We start from the raw sequence: 21,002 nt of genomic DNA, 5'->3' as shown, positions 1-21,002 counted from the left end.
TTGTTAAGTTTGTTTTTGAACGAAAATCTAACATTTTTAAATATTTAATGACAATATTCACGTTTACAATACTTTGCATTTCAATTTTGGTCAGCCATCGTTGATGTTGTTCCGTCTCGACGAATCTATATTGCCTGTCACTTTGTTCATATTATATACTTATTTGTCATTTAACTTAAATAATATATTTTTTATGTAAGTCTTATATAATTTATGATAAAAAAATTACCAATTTACAGGTAAAACTGTTCGGTAAATTACTAAAAAAAAAAATGTTCACGTAAACTCCAATTCTCTAATAATTAATAATATTATTTTAGATTTTGAGCTGAGCGATGTAGGTATTGATTTTACAACGATATTTTTTTTTTTTAAATTGTATTTTTATTTTTTTTTGTGTTTGTGGCACGATACGTATAAGTCAAAATAATGATTTTACTTTCGAATTCAGTATCTCGTTTGATTGGAAAGTGAATCTAGTTGGTGTATTTGGGAGGTCAAAATGATGACAAAATAGATTTTGGTTTTTGGTGTAAAATCGGTGACACAACTCGGACGTGTTGTGTAAAAAACGCGGACGCAACTAGGGAAAAATATAATTTATGGACGCAATTCGAATGTGCCGATAATATTATGGTATGTTAATCAGCATAATATGGTAATTATATTATTTCTACAATTCTGTTTTGGTGTCGGCGTAATATACTTTCCCCAGATATATGTTGCAGACTTTAGGGGTCTTAAATATTGTACAACTATACTGAACACAAGACATGTATAACAACGAATCGTTTACTTGGGATAAGAAACTTAACGAATTCTACACGGACTCGTTTAAAACCATCATTGTACTCGTTGGCGCCTGACGGACCGGTATTATATGCGAGCCAGACGGACACATACGGATATGTCACTCGGAATATAGATAAAAGATCTTATTCATGTCGTATAAAAACGTGAACCGTCCGAGTTTCACAATACCGTCTGCGTTTCGGGGAAAATAAATCGGCTCCAAATGCTACATACATGTTTTCTTAGCAATATAATTTGTTGTATTAATGTATAATATTATTTATTACGTTCATTATCGATGGCGAATGACCTACCCTCGAATGTCTGCAGCCGGGCGACTTTACTACGGGCATTGTACGCTTTGGGTTTCGGGTCAAACTCATACTATAATACAGTATATTATTATGTGTATTTGAAATTATTGTTATTTTTCAAGAAACGGAGACACCGGTCAGAAATACCTAAGCTGTTGATTTATATGAGCAGCATTTACACGCCGTATCCTCTCGGGTATACCCTGCCGGATGTCGTCAGCCGGACGGCGTACGGGCCATTGTTCACTATTGGTTTCCAGTCACGTTCATACCGTGTACCATGTGTATTTTCAATTACTTATTGTCATTTTCGAGAGCTGGAGCCAACGGTCGATAATACCTAATCTGTCAATTTGCCCGGCACGCCAATAATGCACGCGGTATTTGCCATAATATGGTGTTTCTAAAAACGTTTTCTGTTTGAGTTTTCTGTTTGTGAGAATACTGAAATTATAAAACAGCCACTTGAAGTCTATAATATTTTAAGACGTATACTAACTAGTATAACTGCTTACTGCCCACATATTATGTACGCCGAACTAAATAATATTGTAACGTCGATTGTCTATTGCTTTAGGAAAATTTAATGCATGAATCGAAGTAGTTTTATACAATCAATTATTTGGTTTTTTAAACATTATTAAATTCATATAATTATATAACTATATAAGAATACACACGTCATTATTATAAAGGTCTTTAATAACCACTCACTTGGATAATAACAAATAAATTGCGCTGAAATTTTCATTTAAAAATATTATTCAAACAACTGCTAACTTGTGTATATTATTGGTAAAATAAAAATAATATATTTTCACTAAAATGAATCATAAATAATTAAATAATAAAATATACCTATATATAAATAGCCTAGTCGTAAAAAGCAAAACAATTTTTCATTAAAAAAAGATTTGAAATAGAAAAAATATGAAATATAGCATTAAAATACTTATTAAGTTCTAACGCAACAAAATTGTTATATCATAACAATTTTTTTTGTTTTTTTTTTTTTTTGTATGTCCAGGAGTAGGCCCAAAGGCCTAGTTCCGACGCCTATTTGACAGAATTTCTAATTGGGAACCTGTAGGTTTCTAGCGATGTTTGGTTTCGTCGTCTAAACAGTTGCCTGCCCAGAGAGTGATGACACCCGATTCGAAACGGCGACGGTGCACGTTAGAACCGACGCCGTAGTCCGCTTGACAACTCCGTCCCCAATTATAACAATAATATGACTCATAAAAGAATAATCTTTATAGGAACAAATTTATAATATATAATTTACTTAATAATCAAGTCAATAAATGGTCGAGTGAAAAAAAAATTAAATGATAGTGTAATACGTAAATTTGTATAACTTCTTTTTTTTTACAAACTCGAAATTACATATTTTCTTTAATTTTTCTATTTTAATTTGTATACATTTTTTTAAAAATATTTATATCAAAATACGTACTTCACGAAATCGGGATATTTATTTGTTTTTAAAAACCGTTGAAAATAATAGGTATTTCCTACTTACTATGCACAGGCTTCATTCGGGATAGGTAAAAATGTAAAAAAGGTTAATTTGGGCTGCACCGCAATTAGGTGACCTCCAAATAAAAATGTTGTAAAAATTATTAAAAAACTACTACTCCACATACGAATTTAATAATACTTATTTTGCATATACTTATCCATTCGCCTAGCATACACCCAGTCTTTACTTCCGTATCATTCGAAAATATAAAATACACTATCTGTGACGTAATGGACGACTTTCTCACAGAGATTTTCCAACATCGTATATACCTAATCTTAATGTGGCATTTGATGTTGTGAACGCAGGTATGTATATGTCGGTATTATATCCGTTTCCAACGTATTCGTATATTTGTTTATAGCACACTTAAGACATCCGTCAAAAACACTATGTTTTGAATATCTAGTTTCTTTTCCAACAATACTTCATACCGCCTATCCGGTTTTGATATCATCTTGGTTTTTTTTCGATTTGGTCTTTGTCCAAACTGCCTCTAAACGAATTTAGATCGATTCTGACTGTATTTTTCACAGCTAAAATATAATCATTATCCGTCCTATAGTCATTTTTCCACGAGCTCGTTTCTTACTTAATTTTTAAAAATCGTTTAATATTCTCCTTAAATAATATGTTAGATTTATTTTCAAAATGTTGCACTTCATGAATGTTTATTATTTTGTAACCTTTCTCTAAAGCTTTTTGTACTTCGTCTGTGGTCCAAATTCATGTAAGTGCTGTCTGCTCTTTGTTGTTTGTATATTGTATAATTTTCTTTATCTGGCATTTTTTACAAAGTGTGAATATTCATTTTTTAGATTTCACCGGAGGTGCATGATGATATAAATCAGTCGGAGATAGTATTTTGCATTTGATAAAACCATAGCAATTTGATTCCAAGATAATGATGGATTAAGAATTTTTTAGGATTTAAATTGCCAATAATAATACCTACACAATTTATCATTATTTTAATTCGTAGGAATGGAAGATATTTTAAATATGGAAATGATGGATTACAGAAACCAGTGAAAAATATATATATGTCGCATCCACATAGTGAAACCACTCATTTCATGAACTGGATACCCAGTTAGTGAAATTTGTCCAGATCGTGAATTTTGACGAAAATACATTAAATGGACATCCATTTCATGAAATGGACATCACCTATTTTGTGTACTTTGTGTAATTGTTGTAAAACTAAATTGTTATGTTATGTAGCAATAAATAATTATATTATATCATAGTATAGTATAGTCAATTATAGTCAATATATTATATCATATTGCATTATTTTATTTTTTATAAATAATTATAACTATACTTTTATATATTGTTTTATGAACAAAAATGTACCAACTACGTCATATTACATTACAAATATTTTTATTTTATTTTTTTACGATTGATTATGACATTGACTGTTACAAAGCATACTTTTCAATATCAATAAAGATAATAATAATTTATCCGTGATCTATATTATACGAGGCTATTAGAGAGATTTCAAATTTAATATCGGTAATTCCACATCCGATATTCAAAAATTCCGTTGTTCAAAAAATAACATTTAGTGAGTGTTTGTGTATAACACAGTTACTATTGTGCTTGCATTGCTATTGTCCAAAAATATTATAGAGTGACAATGGCCGTGAATTTGTAAATTCAGTAATCAATGAACTTAAAGACCTTTGGCCAGAATGTGTTATATAACACGATATCGTAGATGGTCGCCCTAGACATAAGGCAAAAAATCCTTGCCAATCAAGTAGGTGTGCTTGTTTTAAAAATAATATGCAATGTAACAGTCAATGTCATAATCAATCGTCATGAAAAATAAATAATAAGGAAAAAATGTATAGGTATAGTTTAAGCCGTTTAAGGTATGTTTAAGTTAATCAATTAATTATTTTGTTAATAAAACAATAGAGAAATATAGGTAGTTAAGTATTATAATTATAGTTAAATTCATGAATTTTTTATAACACTTAATTTAGTTACACTGTTGTTTATAAAATATGATATAGGTACGTATGGTTTATGAAAAATAAATAATAAAATAATGTGATATGATATAATTTATTGACTATAATTGACTATACTTTACTATACTATGATATAATATAATTATTCATTACTACATAACATAACAATTTTGTTTCACAACAATTACACAAAGTACACAAAATAAGTAATGTCCATTTCATGAAATGGATGTCCATATTATAATGTATTTTCGTCAAAATTCACGATCTGGACAAATTTCACTATCTGGATATCCAGTTCATGAAATGAGTGGTTTCACTATGTGGATGCGACATATTATAATGTAAATAAAAGTGTGTGAGAAAGATGGATAAAACATTATGCTTAATAAAAATTTTAATGCAGATTCTTTGACCACCCTGTTGCATTTATATATAAGTAAATTACATACATATATATATGCCTTTAGTGTGCGTGTACGGTATAGTATATATACGTATAATTGATCAGAGGTGTAGTGTTGTGACGGCGGCACGATCTACAGCTAGGTAGTGTGGTGGTGTGACGGTTGCTGAGAAGGTGTAGCGGTGGGGGGACCAGTTGGACGGATCTTTAGGAAGTGTAGTGGTGGGGAATCATTCGACGAGGGTGGTGGCAAAGTGGCGGTGGCGGCAATGTAGCGGTGGTGATGGTATATAAACTGCTCCACGAAGTGCCCGTTAGATTGTTTCCATCGGTTTCAGAGGACATTCGAGTGTCACGGAACTAAGTTCATACCTAGTTATTTAGCCATAACCGTTGGTATTTTAGCCGATTCTTGTGAAAGGCAGTTTCGCTATTTGTGTTACACTCCGAGTATACGTACGCGTCCTTTCGTTAAACGTAGTTGTCGTGTGTCGTGTTTGCTAATATTAAGTTATCGCCGCTGTTTGCGTTACCCGCGACTTTCACACCGACAATCACACCCGTGTCTGCGAATATTCAGTTCGCGCTGCCATTTTCGTCACACGTCGACGTAAGTACGCAACCTCGTGTTACGCGTCGATATCGTTCCACGTGACCGCACAAAATTCGGAGTCGAATCTACTCAACTGTATGTTTTGTGATATCAGATTACCCTGTAATACCATTGTCCATAAGGAATAGGTGAACCATAAGTGAAAATACAAATACATTATAATGAACAGCAGTAAAGGTGTTGTTAATCGCAATTCTAAGACGTCAGGTGTTACAAGACCTAACAAGAATAATGAACAAAAAAAATCTCAGGTATATTAATTCATTTTTAGTTAACGCTCTTCTTCTGTATTGAGCCATTGTCTGCACATTTTTGTCATTAAATTAATTTAAATTTGACTCTTAAGAGTATTTAGGTATATGCATTGAAATTAGTGTTGTCAGTTAAACTTATTTATAAACATAGATATAAACATATAGGTACCTACATCCTTGATATTGTTTATGTCTTATAGTAATAATTGTTACATTATATTAGAATTTTAGAATTTAAAGCAATAATGTTAAAATCACAGTTACCTAGCTACAATTATATAAATTATTATAACTGGATGAACGTACCTATATATTTTAATTTATTAAACACTATTTATCAATTATTTTATACCTTTAGGTTTTTAAATAATTATTGGTTTCATTTGTTACATTAAAGTTAACCTTAAAACAATTTACAATTTTAAAATATAATAAAAATCCAATGAGATTGTCTAGATAATAATCTTACCTTTAAATTTTATAAGATGTCAATTCAATCTAATTTTGAAACTAACGGAGCTACAAGTGTTCTGCTGAGCGTACAATTCACAATGCTATGGACTTCTAAGGTGGCGAAAACAAATGTCCTCAAAATATCAAAAACTAATAAAAAGTGTAAATAAATCGTCCCGAAAAATTTAAAAGAAATCAACAGCAAAATAAAACTGGTGTGTTTCATTATTTTTTATTTTTTTCAATTTTAAAATAAGTAGGTACGTTAACTTATTAGGTATCTAATATAAAGTATAATTAACTGTATTAAAAGTATAATCTATGACAATGGTTTAAATATTGCACTAACTATTGATGCCTTTTTTGAATGACCACAGTTGTACTTAAGTTTAAAGTATAAACCATTAGTGTTGTATTTTTCTTAGATAGGTCGTGGGCTGAGAGTAAAAAGGTTCTGTTTTTTTTTTTTAGAAATTGACTTTTTTAAATATTCCTTATAAGTTTTCAATGGCGCATGTTTTAAGCTAGAAATTAGTTTGATACGAGTAATAATGAATGAGATACACAAAGCAAAAAGGTTCTATGTCTTGAAAATTAACATATTCGTTATTTTTGAATGTATTAGATAGAATCTTTTTACTCTATAACTTTTTTTGAGGATTAAAAGGTTCTATATTGAATAACAAAAACATTATTAAGAATAAAAGAGTCCTACCACTACCAATAACACAATAATATCAATATGTCGATGCAATAATTATTGTGTCGTGGTCAAAACAGGTGTTTCCAATCCCTAGATAATACATATACAATTATAAATATAGTTAAGTATAAAACATTAAATGGTGTAGATGATTTTCTTCAAATTAAGTTGTGTTCTAACTTGACTCCCAATTTTATACAATCTTTAAAAAATATAAATTTATCTGTATCAACTAAAAATAATCCAAAAATAACTAAAGAAAAAAATCAAGAAATAGAGTGTTTATACAAATGTATGTCCAAAGATGAATATACGTTTTATATAAATTTATTTCACAGATATAAAGAATAAGAAACGTTGAAATAAAAAATAATCCACACAAATTATACTTAGAATTACGTAAATCAGTATCTTATAAGTTAAAAAAATATTGTTTTGAATTTTAATTCTATTATTATTATTTTGATTCTATTTTATTTTATTTTTATGAATTTATTAGTTATTAAATGTATTTAATATTGCGTCACAGTATTGCACATTTACTTATACAGAATAATTTAAATAAAAAGTAATTTAATGTAATATTAATGATTGACGTTTTAGATAAAATTATATCATATTAGGTATATCACATTATGTTGGCCTGACTGATCAAAATTGTGTGATGTGCTATAGGGTAAATAGGTTCTATCCATAAAATAAAAAATATTTAGTGAGTAAAATAGTCCTTTTTACTCCAAACCGTTTTTTTGTTGTTTTTATTATTTTTTAAAGAATTAACTAAAATATTGAAATTATGTATTTGCATGTTATATTGTTATAGAAACATACTTGATTTTTTGATACCTACCAATTATAAACAATGATCCCTATATGATAAAAAGATATTTGATAACTAACCTTAAAAATGCTCTCCTGAAAAATTAGATATTTTGACATAGAACCTTTTTACTCTCAGCCCACGAGGTAACTTAATCCAACTTAAATTATCATAATTATTTTTAGGAATCATGTTCAACAATAGACAAGAAGAAAAAAAATCAAGCTCGAAGTGTTAAAAAAAGAAACAAAGATGATTTGAAAAAAAAAGGTAAAGTAGTTGGAGGTACTGATTGATATTGTTATTGTTAATTCAATTTCCCTCCTTATTTATCATCATATTATACATGTATATTGTTTTTTTTAAATAGAGTAAGCAGCTAGTATTACTGCTCATTGTTTAATTATGCCTTAAGGCTTTAATTACCAATATATTTTAATTTTTCTTTATATGGCTTAACAATTTAAATTAAATACTAGATTAAACTATTAAATAAATTAAATATTTTAATTTATATGGTTTTATAACTGTTGTGAAGTATTGATGCTATTTTGATATTTTTATGTTTTAGCATTATTTTATGTCTATACTGTCTTTTGAAAGTAGAACAAATTTTTTTTTTTTTGACAATTTTAATGAGTTTCATCAGTCACATTTATATAATAATAATTTGTCACATAAACTTGAAATTTATGAGTTGCCGTATAGTCATTTAAGTAATTCCGTCCTTAAGGAAGCCCTAAAGTATCTTTAAGTATCTTGTATTGCGGTATTGAAGAAGATTACTCAATCAAACCTCTTAATATTTTCAGTCGTTTTTGATTTTTATGAAAATAATAATGTTATACAGTGCTCGAATTGGGAATTATTAAGTAGAGGAGCTCAATCCAACAATTTATAAACTGCGTTCCAAGTGAAAAATTAGTTAACGCAGACTCTTAGGGGGCTTCACCCCCCACACCCCCAACCAATTTCTAGTTTTCAATACTATATTTCAACTTAGTTATAGAATTTTCTATTCCAAATTTCCAAATATAACATATTTAACTATATGTGCCTATGTAACATGTAAGTAAATATGAACTTTTATTTTATATTCACCTTATTTTTCGAAATTTTTATTGATATAGAAATAATATCTGCCTACATATTTGGGTAGAAAATAAAAAAATAATAATTATCAGTGATATCTTAATAATTATAATTTGTGCTACTACAGACGCATACCTATGTCAATTGTGAACACTAGTTGACAGATATTTACAAACTAATGCTCAAAACAATTTTTATTAAAAAAGAATGGATATAAGTTGTTGTAAAAGATAAATCTAATGAATACCTACCTACCTAATGAATTTTAAATTTTTTAACATAAAAATATTTTTCATCCTATTTATGGTTTTGACTAGTAGTGATTAACCTTTTTGACTCGCGATAAACTGTTTTTGTAACAATATTTTCACGAATCGTGTCACTTTTGTAAGCCATGAAGGAAAAAAAAATGTTAGCTTTGCGTAATATCCCGTGCATAAGTGTGCATATTATTGTTCAATTCATTCATAACTTATTCGAATTCATAATTTATAACTTATTTTTTTTCCGCAGATATTTTATAATACAATAGTTTATTGTAGGTACATAATATCTGCGAACTACTAAATTAGGCATAAATATAAACAGACAATAATAAAAAAATTAGCAAGGTATTAGGAAATCTATGAAAATGGTCGTGACAAGTCTTATTTGTTAAAAAAAAAAGTTTATTATAAAATTAGAAATTATGAATTTGAATAAGTAATAAATGAATTGAAGAACCATATTTTACAGTAGATATAATGATAGTTAAAATGTCTTTTTTCTTTTATGACCTATAAATGTGACACGAGTCGTGAAAATATTGTTACAAAAACAGTGGATCGCGAGTCAAAAAGGTTGAACATTACTAGTCAAAACCATAGATAGGATGAAAAATATTTTTATATTAAAAAATGTAAACTTACTAGGTATTCATTAGGTTTATCTTTGACAAAACAATTTAGATCCACTCCAAATTTTAATAAAAATTATTTTGAGCATTAGTTTGGTCCGTCCCCCCGTCCAAGTAAAAAAAAATAGTTGGGGTACGCAAAAAAAAAATAAAAATAGTAGAGGAGCTCCGTCCCCCTGCGCACCCCCCCCCCCCCCCAATTCGAGCACTGATGTTATATAATGTTAATTTTATATCAATAAAAATTATAAAAATTAAACCAACAACATTCTACATACTTTAGAATTTTAATTGCATATTTAGGCGCTTACATGAATGATTTAAGTGGATATTATAGCTCTTCTAACGGTCTTTATTAGAGCTACAATTCACAAGTCCTGATTATTAAATTAATTAAGTTAAATTATATTAAATAAAGCGTTTAAACCCTTGTTATATCAAAATATAATCAACAAAAGACTAGTTTTAAAAAATGAATTCATTAATTAAGAAGTAATAACTAATGCAACAATTTAAATACACATTCAATATTTTTGAAATTCCCCAGAATTTTGGTCATTTTAAAATATTAATTCTTTCACGGGATTAATGATGACGTCCAGAAAACATAATAAAAAAAGCAGCTACTCTACTTTCAATTCTAAATATAAATAATTAAATATTTATTATTTTAATAATCAAATTAAAAATATGAATATATAAGTAAAATATACATTTTTATGCTTTAGTGGAATTTGAAGAAAATTCAATGGGACCTGGGAAAAAACAAAATTTACGTAATCGCATACCACCTCCTTCTAAGATACCAGCATTAAGTGCTGTTGAAATGCCACCTGATGATTCTAGTGTCAATATCAAGTTCTTAGATGTAACATTTGGTGGCCTTGATCTTTCTGATGATATACCACAACTTTGTGATCAATCACAGGAACAAAATTCATTGCCACCTGTTGTTAAATATGATGACTCAATTTCTCAGAAAGGAGATTCTGTCCTTACACAAACAGAATATTCAACAATCTCTGATCAAGCTTCAGTTCAAACTCAAAGATCACTTCAAGTAAATCAACCACCTCAGCCATCAATTAAAATATTGCAGCGTCCTAATGCTCCTCTTTCTGCCGATTATTTAACTAAACAGAACTCTGCAGTTGCTAATCTTTACCAAAATATTAATACTGGACAATCGACATCAATGTATAATTCTTCAGCTTATTCTAATAACTATCAAGTATGTATTTAAATATTTTTTCAAATTTGGTTTTTGGTCCACTGTATTATTTGTTTTTATTTGTATTTCTAACTTACTAAACTATAAATAGCTGATTGCAGCACATAGCAATCAAAATGTTTAAGCAAAAACTTATAATACAAGAAAATATTACAAACTGGTGATTTTGATCACCTGTTCAAATGGAACTTAAAAACAATCAAATTACACTTTTAATTTTTGTAAAGATATAATAATTAAAACTATTTTTTTTAGGGTTTATCCAGTCATACAAGTTTGTATGGTACAACTGCATCTAACGTTGGTGGAAATAGTTCAATTTCCCACAATCCTCAATCGTCTCAGTCTCATTATTCTGATTTAAATGCTAATTACCCTCAAACAGAAGCACAACCTCAGTTTTCTTGTTATCCATACCCAAATCCTTACTCATATCAGGAATCTGGAATTTCCTATCCTCCTATCGTATCAGATTTAGCATCAATGCATACTACATCAACAAACTACAATTATATACACCAAAATATACATCAAACTGGGAATACAAACTTGTCTAAGTCAACAGTTTTGTTGAATTCAGCTACTAATTCCACTAAAGAAAGTCTGGTAGGTAAAAGTCAATATAAAATAGCATTGAAACAAAAAATAGTATTTTTAATTTCATATTTTTTTAGAAACTTAAATACATCTAATAATTATTTAATTATTTTTTAATATCTAGTTAATTAGTTGCAAGTATTTAAAGTGGAGAGCAGTGATCCAAATAATATTGGCCTGCTGCTCTGCTCATTTAAACTTTTAATATGTATGAATTGGGTTCGTAAAGATACTTTAAATTGCATAAACAATTAATATATATGAATGACAAGAGCTTACTAAAGTCTAAAATACTAACTAGTTACATAACAAACTAGTTCTTCTTTTTGTGTCTGGTCATTATTTACAGTTATATTTTATCTGTCCAGTAAGCTGTCAATTTTATAGCATGGTCATCAATATTGTCCACATCTTCTTTGCCACACGTCCCTACAAAGTTAGGGCATTCATATGTACGGTAATTGTATTTTACTCTTCCACATTCACACTTGTCGTCCTTTGACAATCCCCATTTGAACATATTCTTTCTTATTTGTCTGCATTAATTTGGTTAATAAATTGTTATCCAAAGGTTTCAAGGGAGAAAAATCTCTATGTAATTTATTATTCTTCTGGTTCTATTGCACCAGTGCTATTCTTATTATTTTCCCTTATGTTTTATTTCTCTATTGCTATAAACTTTCCTGGCCTGCCTCTTCTAAATTTATTGTTCTCAATTTAATCTGAACTTTAATGGCGTTATATTGTACGCTAGGTATTTATGGTCAGTTTACACAATTGTCCATTCGAATTTAGGTCAGGTTATTACTTCTAATTTGAAGCGGTGCTACCACTGAGAATATATACATTTTCATTTTTTGATGGGTTTTAATCCTGTCATTATTCAGCGTGTTTTATTTGTGGCTGTATCCGCATTTTTGGTATTTACAGAATTCCTCCATATTCTCTCTACTTTTATCTGTGTCTGTGTAGCTAACTAATAATAATTTTGTTGGTTATTGGCTACCCAATTATCAATACTCCAACTTAAAGAGTCTAGTGATGAATATAAAATTTAAACAAATTAAGTAATAAAAACAATTATGTATACTATATACAATTCTACATAATAGATATGCCAATGGAGTCTTACCCTTTTAAAATACTATTATAACTAATTGTATGATTTCTGCACAAACTTAGATATAGAAATAATATAAGGCAAATTAAAAAAATTGTCTCAATAAATTATTATTTATTTGTTAAGTTAATAATTTGCAAATACAATTTCTGTTTTTGTTTTCACCTAGTAGGTATCTTAATCAAAAAAATATACAAGATATATGTGCCAAAGAATATAATATCTAAATATACTATAAAATTAACAAAGGTCAAGATGTAAATGATACTTAGATACTGCAAATCCATTTTAAAAACTAATTAACTACTTGTTCTAAATTTGATTTTTACATGTTATGAAAATTCTCAGTAAAATATTCTGCTTCAGAATATGAAATAAAAAATGTATGCAGTCATCTAAAAAATAAAAATGTTGTTTTGTAACTTAAAATTATAAAAAAAATAATAGTTTAAAATACTTTAAATAAGTGTTTCTCAACTCGAGTACAAACGTTTTGTTTTTTAAGTACTACCAGTCCCAACCTTCAAATAACTCATGGATATCAAGTGCTAGCAATCCAAATGAAAATATTATAAGTTATACAACGTCAAGCATTGGACTCGAACAGAGTACTTTATTGACTTCAAATACGACTACACTAACAAGTAATTATTGAATTTAATTGGTATAATTTTTGTATTTTTCTATTTGATTGATGGATTCCTTAAGTATAGTTTTTTAAGGAACTCAAGTTTATTTTTCAAGGATTCAATTTATTTTACTTGAATTTGTATTATAAATTTAAAATGTATTACATTGTTTTAAATTATTTTAGCAGATAAAAGTGGTGTATTGTCGAGAATGACTCCTGGTGTTGCCCCACCAGTTCAGTATATATTGAACCAACAGTGTATTCCCGGACACTATAGCCAATCTTACTCTGCAATGTATAGCGAGGAACATTTACAAATGGTGCAACCAGTGTTACCTTATCATAATATGGTAAAATATATAACAATTAAGAGCAAAACTAAATATTATAAATAATATTTCAATGTTTTCAGACTAACTTTTATTCGCTCGATCCAATGTATCCTAGTGTATCATCAAGTCTGACTGGAAGAGAAACTGCTGGACCTGGTATTTTAAATGTTGCAAGTTATTCGTCAGTAACAGATTCAAGATATGCACATATAGACAATAATGCTTCACCAGATTCATATACTCTATTTCAGCAGGTTATATATATTTTATACATTATCTGACAAACACAATATAATTTTATTGAGCACAACATGTGATGTTCAAGTGTACATTGCGGCGTGAGTGGAAAATTAAGCCGGACACAGTTTCCTGGCACCGCTGCATTGTATGTACCAACTAGATTTGCTTTCTCATCGAAAAAGATATTGTTGAACAAAATCTGTGTTACTGCCCCAAACGGTGATGACACATACATAAATTGAAAAAAAAACACTCTTCATTGTAAAATCAATACATTGATCGCCCGTCTCAGAATCTATAAATCATATAAAAAAATTTTTTAAGTTAATATTATAAAATACTGTGTTCGAAAATTGTCCAAAAAATTAAAGCATACATGATTATATTTCTTTGAAAATATGTAACAATTATCAATATGTTTCCTTTTGCTACTAGGATAATATAAAAAGGACTACTAGGAAAATTAAAAATCAAATTTTTAAAGTATTACGTTGATTAATTTTTAAGAGTGCTACATTTAACTTAAAAGTTTATAGTTCACGCGTCATAGAAAAAGATAACTATATAATATACAATAGTAAAATGAACAACAAAAGAATTTTGTCAAAATTCAAACTTTAAAAGTTTATAAAAATAAATAATGGATATAATATAATTATAATGTTTTAAACTGATACAAGAACAACTTGTGAGAAGGAATATTTTAAGAAATTGCCTAGCAATTTAATAACAATGTTTGATAAATTTGTAAGCCCCTTAAAATTAACTAAGTAATTTCTGTTGTTAATTGTGTATGGTATGAGTTTGTGCGTTTGATATACATTTTATAAACTATTAATTGTTATACAGGCTGATTATTTTACCATTGAACACTCATTATTTAAAGAAGTGTAAATTTTTTTTTAAATATTATTTTACATAGTCTTAAGGCGTTTGCAAAACAACTTTTTTATTAAAAAAATATATATTATATATTATCCTTATAATTTTTAAATTTTTTTAAATAGAGTTAATATTTTTACATACATTTTTAATTTCATATTCCAAAGCAGTATATTTGTCTAAGTATTTCGAAAGATAAAAATCGAATTTAGGGCAAGTAGTTTATCAGTTATAAGTAGAGTGCGGATTTTTATGCACTTCAAAGTATCGAAATATGCCATATAATATGCAGTTAAAATCATGAAAATATGCAAAAAATATGCAGTCAAACTCATGAAAATATGTAAAAATATGCAGTCAAAATCATAAAATATGTAAAAAATATGCAAGAATTTTTTTATTTATTTAAAATGTACAATAAAACTTATAATATTAATAACTATAACGCCTAAAAAAAAAAAAAATTTAGGAAATTTTCTGAACTACTTAATTTTTTATTAAAATTAATAATCATATGCATTTCAAGTTTTGGCATATTCACTATTTACAGACAACGACAAACGATGTAACCGAGTGCCCAGTGGTATGTCGATTACCGACCGACACAGCAAAAGCGAATAAGTTTACGTCGTAATCGATTATTTATTTATCTTATAATGTTATAAATAAATATAATATATATAAATTATTATTTAGTGACTATAACATTTAGTTTTAATTTTTCTACTTAACAAAATATTATTTTATACATTTTTTTAAATTTTCGCTTCAATATGCAATAAATTTTGAATTTTGCCAAAATATGCAAAAATATGCAATAACCTTTAAATATGCAGAAATATGCAAATAAAAATTTCACCATTAGCTTCAAATTATGATGATTCGTGGAGATAACTGACAAAAATCCAAAAATATTAAAAGGAAAAAAATATGCAATTGCATAGGAATCCGCACTCTAGTTATAAGTATTTAAAGTTTAGATGAGCAGAGTAGTGGACTGACATTTTGCGGCAAAATCCCGTTACGCTCCACTCCAATAACATTGTATTACATAATAATTTTTGAATTTATCTTTAGACCGGAACTTTGGCTCATCAGCAAATATTATTAAATCCAACTACTGCTCCCAGTTATACATATAATTATGGGCAAATGGTAGTACCTGCTTATCCGTTCCAGTATGGTACAATGTATTTAGTAAGTTAATTAATCTATACTCTACATATATTTATTTTATTTATAAATTTAATTTTTAAGATCACAGAACTACTTTGCATCCTTTAATTATAAATTGAATAGTTAATAGAAGTATAATGAATCATGATTAACAATATTGTTAATGTACTTAATTTGTTATAATTTTGTTAAAAAAAAATATTTATTTAAATAATAACTTGGTTATTATTTTTACATTTCATTTAGAACTATCATAGTGGTAATATAAATTATAAATATATTATTAATTATTATCATATACTATAATCCTAACAAAAGAAGAAATGATTAACTTAATATATTTTAAGGTTAAATTGACAATTCTAAGAAACAGATTTAAGATGTAAATTAAGGTGTGTATTTGAAATCACCACTTTCATTTTTTTGAAACTTCGGTTTTTAAGCATATTTCTGTATGATTTATTCTTTTTTCTTTTTGTTTAATCTATTTTTATTCAACAGACAAACAAAATACTTGATGAATGTTTAATTATCCAAATCACCTTATCCAGTCTCAACTTATTTCGACATATTTTTCCTTAGTATTAGTTGTAAGAAATTAAATAAAACATTTCTCATGATTTGGAGGAGCAATCATTTTGTTTCTTCCTTTTTAGTAAAAACTAAAAACAGTAATAAGTGTATATATACATAAACATATTATGCATAATTTTATGTATACATATTATATAGTGTATAAATATATTTATGTTTAAGCATCAATATATAACTATTTTCTTTTTGGGTTACTAATTCAAAAAAAGAAAAATAATAATATCATATCAGAATAAAACTCGTATGAATGTTTATGATAAAATAAATAAATAAATAAATAATAAAATTAATTACTGAAAAAACACACCGACTCGGTTCGTTATCAGGTGGTCCCAGCAGCATATCAAACAAGTCATGGAACAGGAGCAACAAACGCAATGTCTGGGTACAGTAATACTGCAGCTACACCCGTTGATTATAACAATGTTAATGAAGCTCTGGGATCGTCTTCAGTCACTGGTTCAAGCAATGACCATGGAAGTTCAGGCAAAGTGGGCATGTCCAGTCAAAAAACAACTCAAGTTCAGGGCATGACAAATTCGTCTAATCTCGCTGCTATGTATTCCAGGAAATCGATATTGAAAAAGGTTAGTGTAAGGATAAAATTATTATAATATACATAATCAAATGGAAAACATGAAAAATTATTCAAAGCTAATTTTTTTTTTTTTTGTTATTATCATTTAGCCTTTTGACAAACAACAACAGTCATTTCGATATTCACCACCGTTCTCTGTAACTAATGATCATGGAGTTGAAGGTCATCATAGTGCTGACAGTTATCCACCAGTATTCAATTCTTCTATACCTCCTGGCAACCCACATCATCATCATATCTCACCATTGCAGCATCAGGTTTGAATTAAAAATATTTCTCTTTGTTCATGGCTTATTTTAATATAAAACTTAATTTGAATTTCTATTTGTTATTATTTCAGCAAGAACTTAGCAGTGAAACAAACAATATGAGTCGTAATCAATCCGTTAATCCTAGAGCCAACAAGGTGAAGACTAAACAAAACTACAGCTAAGGAGTCAGTGGCACAACCACTTAGTTATTTAAGAGAGGGTCCAAAAAAATGTATTTAATTACTATTTAATTACTATTATTCTGTTCCTTTCCTCAGAATAATATACATATATTCTAATATTTTATTAACACAGTATCATTAAATATATTATATGATATCTATAAGTTTTGATGACAATGTCAGGGAATCTTTAAAAAATAAAAATAAATACTATGACATTAGAAAAAAAAAGGGGGGGTTAAGACCCGTGGTTCACTCCCCCTTCTTGTGTTACTGCAAAGGGCTACTCCTTATTTCAACTCTACACATTTATGACAGGTATTTAGTCATTAATGAGAATTACTCATTGGGAGAATGGTGATCACACAGATGTATCATATCCTCCTCTTAAACCATTCATTAATTCAATAGTATCAGATATAATTTTTTTTTTCTGAATAATATTTCATTTTGATCATAAATATAAGACGTAATGATTTATTATTTTGAGGTGAATATTTATTTTTATGTTTATTTTATACAAAATGAAAAATGTATTGTACGCTTCCCCCTTCTCATCTAAAATATTTTTTTTATGTTTAATTAATCAAAAAGGTAATATTATTATATGGAAATTATTACTATGTTTTTAAATTGAATTATCATTATTTATATCTAAGTATCTTTTCTAAATTATAACCATTGGGTGGATAAATAATCATCTGTCTATTTGTAGTTGATACCTTCATTAAAATATATGTATTAAAAATGAACCTAATAGTATGTTTTTTTAATTATATATAGATTCTTGACAAATATTGAATCTGTTGTTTTGCAAATGAACATAAATTTAAAAAATCTAGTGTATGATAAGTTCGGTAATAAACAATATTAGAATATTTAAAATAAGCAAAAAAATTTTATCATAAAAATGTATGATCTTGAATACAACAAACTTAAATTAAATTTTATAGTCGATACGATTTGATTATAGTTACCTCTTATTTAAATACCTATTGCGGTGACACCTAATGCAGTTACATTTTTTTTACATCAATTTGTCTTTATTTAGACTGAAAAATACCTATTTCTAAACAAATTTGTATTATTGCTGTGTTTTATATATGTATACTATAAAATGTGTTTCTATTATGAAATTAACTTCACAAAATTTAAAATATTGATTCAATAGCTACAATTATACAAAAATAACGCGAAAATGGTTGCCCATTAAACTATATTGTGAACTAGGTATTGTCAGCGGATTTAGAAATTAATTGTATCATAACAATGTGTATGCTTTAATTTTCAAGATATTGAAACATGAACATTTTATTTTATTATTTAAAAAATAATTAATTAACGCCTTCTAATTTTCGGGTAGGCAAACCCATGCCCACGCTTGAAGAATGGAGCGAAGGCATGTCAAACATTCGCAAAATATCATACAAAAATGTCCTTACTATTCAAAAACTAATAACCGAAAGTACTTGAAATTTTCATCAAATTTTTATTTTATCATTTTCTATAGATGATATAATTTCAAAATATTTTGACTAGTTTTCAGATACTTAAGGAATTTTAAAGTTTTTTATTTTATAAATATCAAAAAAATGTTAATTTTCGAGTCGAAAACAATGAAATTTAATAAAAATTCATCATAAATAGTTATATTATAGCAGTTGAGAAATATTAAAAATTCATAGTCAAGATTTTTTTATAAGTATTTAAACTTTAAAGTTATCAAAATCTTGATAAATTTTTAATAGTTAATACAATAACAATATATATATAGGTAAGTTGTTATATTATTTAACACATACATGGATTATAGGTATGTAAAAGAAAAAATAAATCTTTCTAACTGTTATAATTGAACTATTATTTGTCAAGTGCAGTAGGAATTATTTTTATTCAACAATAAATAAAAACTGTAACTATAACTTAGTTCTATAGTTATATGAAGATATGAAACATAGTATGATAATATGCAATCCCACATTAAATCATATACCTATACATATTCGACATTACAAAAAACGTAAACATATTATATAGATTACATAAATATATTGTAAAATGCTTTAAGTGTTAAAATGTAGATATGAGTACTATTTTAATCATAACAAATTAATTTTATTGATGCGAGCAGCATCTTTCATTAAAAGATTCCAACTATTTATAGAACACTGATTAAGGGAATTATTAAACTTAGTGTCACACACTTGTTTATCATAAATTAGAAGCTTCACAAAATGTTCAATAATTTATTCGTGTTAATTAATTAAATATTACATAACATAAGATATTTAGATATAAATTTGTTTAATCAATTTTCAGATTTGCACTAAGTATTGAGTATTGAGATGAAGAATTTTATATGGACAATGGACATAGCTGTACATTTTAACCGGATGACCTCCAAAGGAAAAATACGTAAACCTCACTCAGTATAGTTTATGGATTACAGCTACATAATTCTCCTGTATTAAATTTAATGGTATATTAATCACACATGTTATATATTTTATAAGCATTGTGCATTGTTTACTGAGCCACTACATACATTTTGCATACTTGAATTGTTTTATATAATAAATAATTACTTATCCCATCATTATTTTTCTCACAACTAACTGATAAATAAAAATTTGAAATCAAATTTTGCTTTCCATTTCTATCGATGTACCAAAAGCCTAAACTCTGATTCAAACACTGTTTTTATTTTAATTTTCGTAGTATGTAAATGTAGTTCTGAATTAATTTCAAATAATATAATATCAATCTCAGTGATTTGTCATGTGTAATATAAAGGTCAATGCATATCATCTAAATTAGTGCATAAATCATTCTTATTGTGTTTGCGTAATAACATCTTTCATTAAAAGGTTCCAACTATTTATAGAAAACTGATGAAGGGAAGTATTAAACTTAATGTGTTACTCACTTGTTTATCATAAATTAAACGCTTCACAAAATGTCAACATTTTATTTGTGTTTATTAATTAAATATTACATAATATAATACGGTATAATTGTTTATAAAACTATGCATTTATTATATGCACAATGAAGTTTCTCACTTTTTTATTATCATTCACATGTACAATGCTTTAAGTGTTAAAATGTAGGTATGAGTACTATTTTAAACATATCAAATTAGTTTTGTTATTATATGAAGATTATAAAAAGTTGAACTTAAAATATTCATTTAAATCATTATAATCTTGACCTTTAAATGCATTTAGCAAAAAATGATGCAAGTTATTTGTCGGATACTTATTAAAAAACTTCAGAAGGACAAAATCAACTTAGTTAAACCCTTATGCATCCTGAA

At 27.4% G+C, this 21,002-nt stretch overlaps 1 protein-coding gene across 1 annotated transcript; it reads left to right on the top strand.

Moving 5' to 3' along the window:
• Positions 1-5,796: 5,796 nt before the first annotated feature.
• On the top strand, positions 5,797-17,686 carry LOC100575250 (protein lingerer-like). The gene is made up of 11 exons (XM_008182675.3): positions 5,797-5,886; positions 8,437-8,467; positions 10,581-11,083; positions 11,339-11,689; positions 13,306-13,444; positions 13,615-13,781; positions 13,844-14,017; positions 15,963-16,082; positions 16,982-17,242; positions 17,343-17,510; positions 17,594-17,686. The coding sequence occupies exons 1-11, from the start codon at positions 5,797-5,799 to the stop codon at positions 17,684-17,686; spliced, it is 2,097 nt and encodes a 698-aa protein (XP_008180897.1).
• Positions 17,687-21,002: the final 3,316 nt, after the last annotated feature.

This window comes from Acyrthosiphon pisum, chromosome A2, assembly GCF_005508785.2.
Source record: "Acyrthosiphon pisum isolate AL4f chromosome A2, pea_aphid_22Mar2018_4r6ur, whole genome shotgun sequence".
NCBI classification, from domain to species: domain Eukaryota; kingdom Metazoa; phylum Arthropoda; class Insecta; order Hemiptera; family Aphididae; genus Acyrthosiphon; species Acyrthosiphon pisum.
Note: the sequence above shows the minus strand (reverse complement) of the source record. Positions and strands in the feature narration are given on the sequence as shown.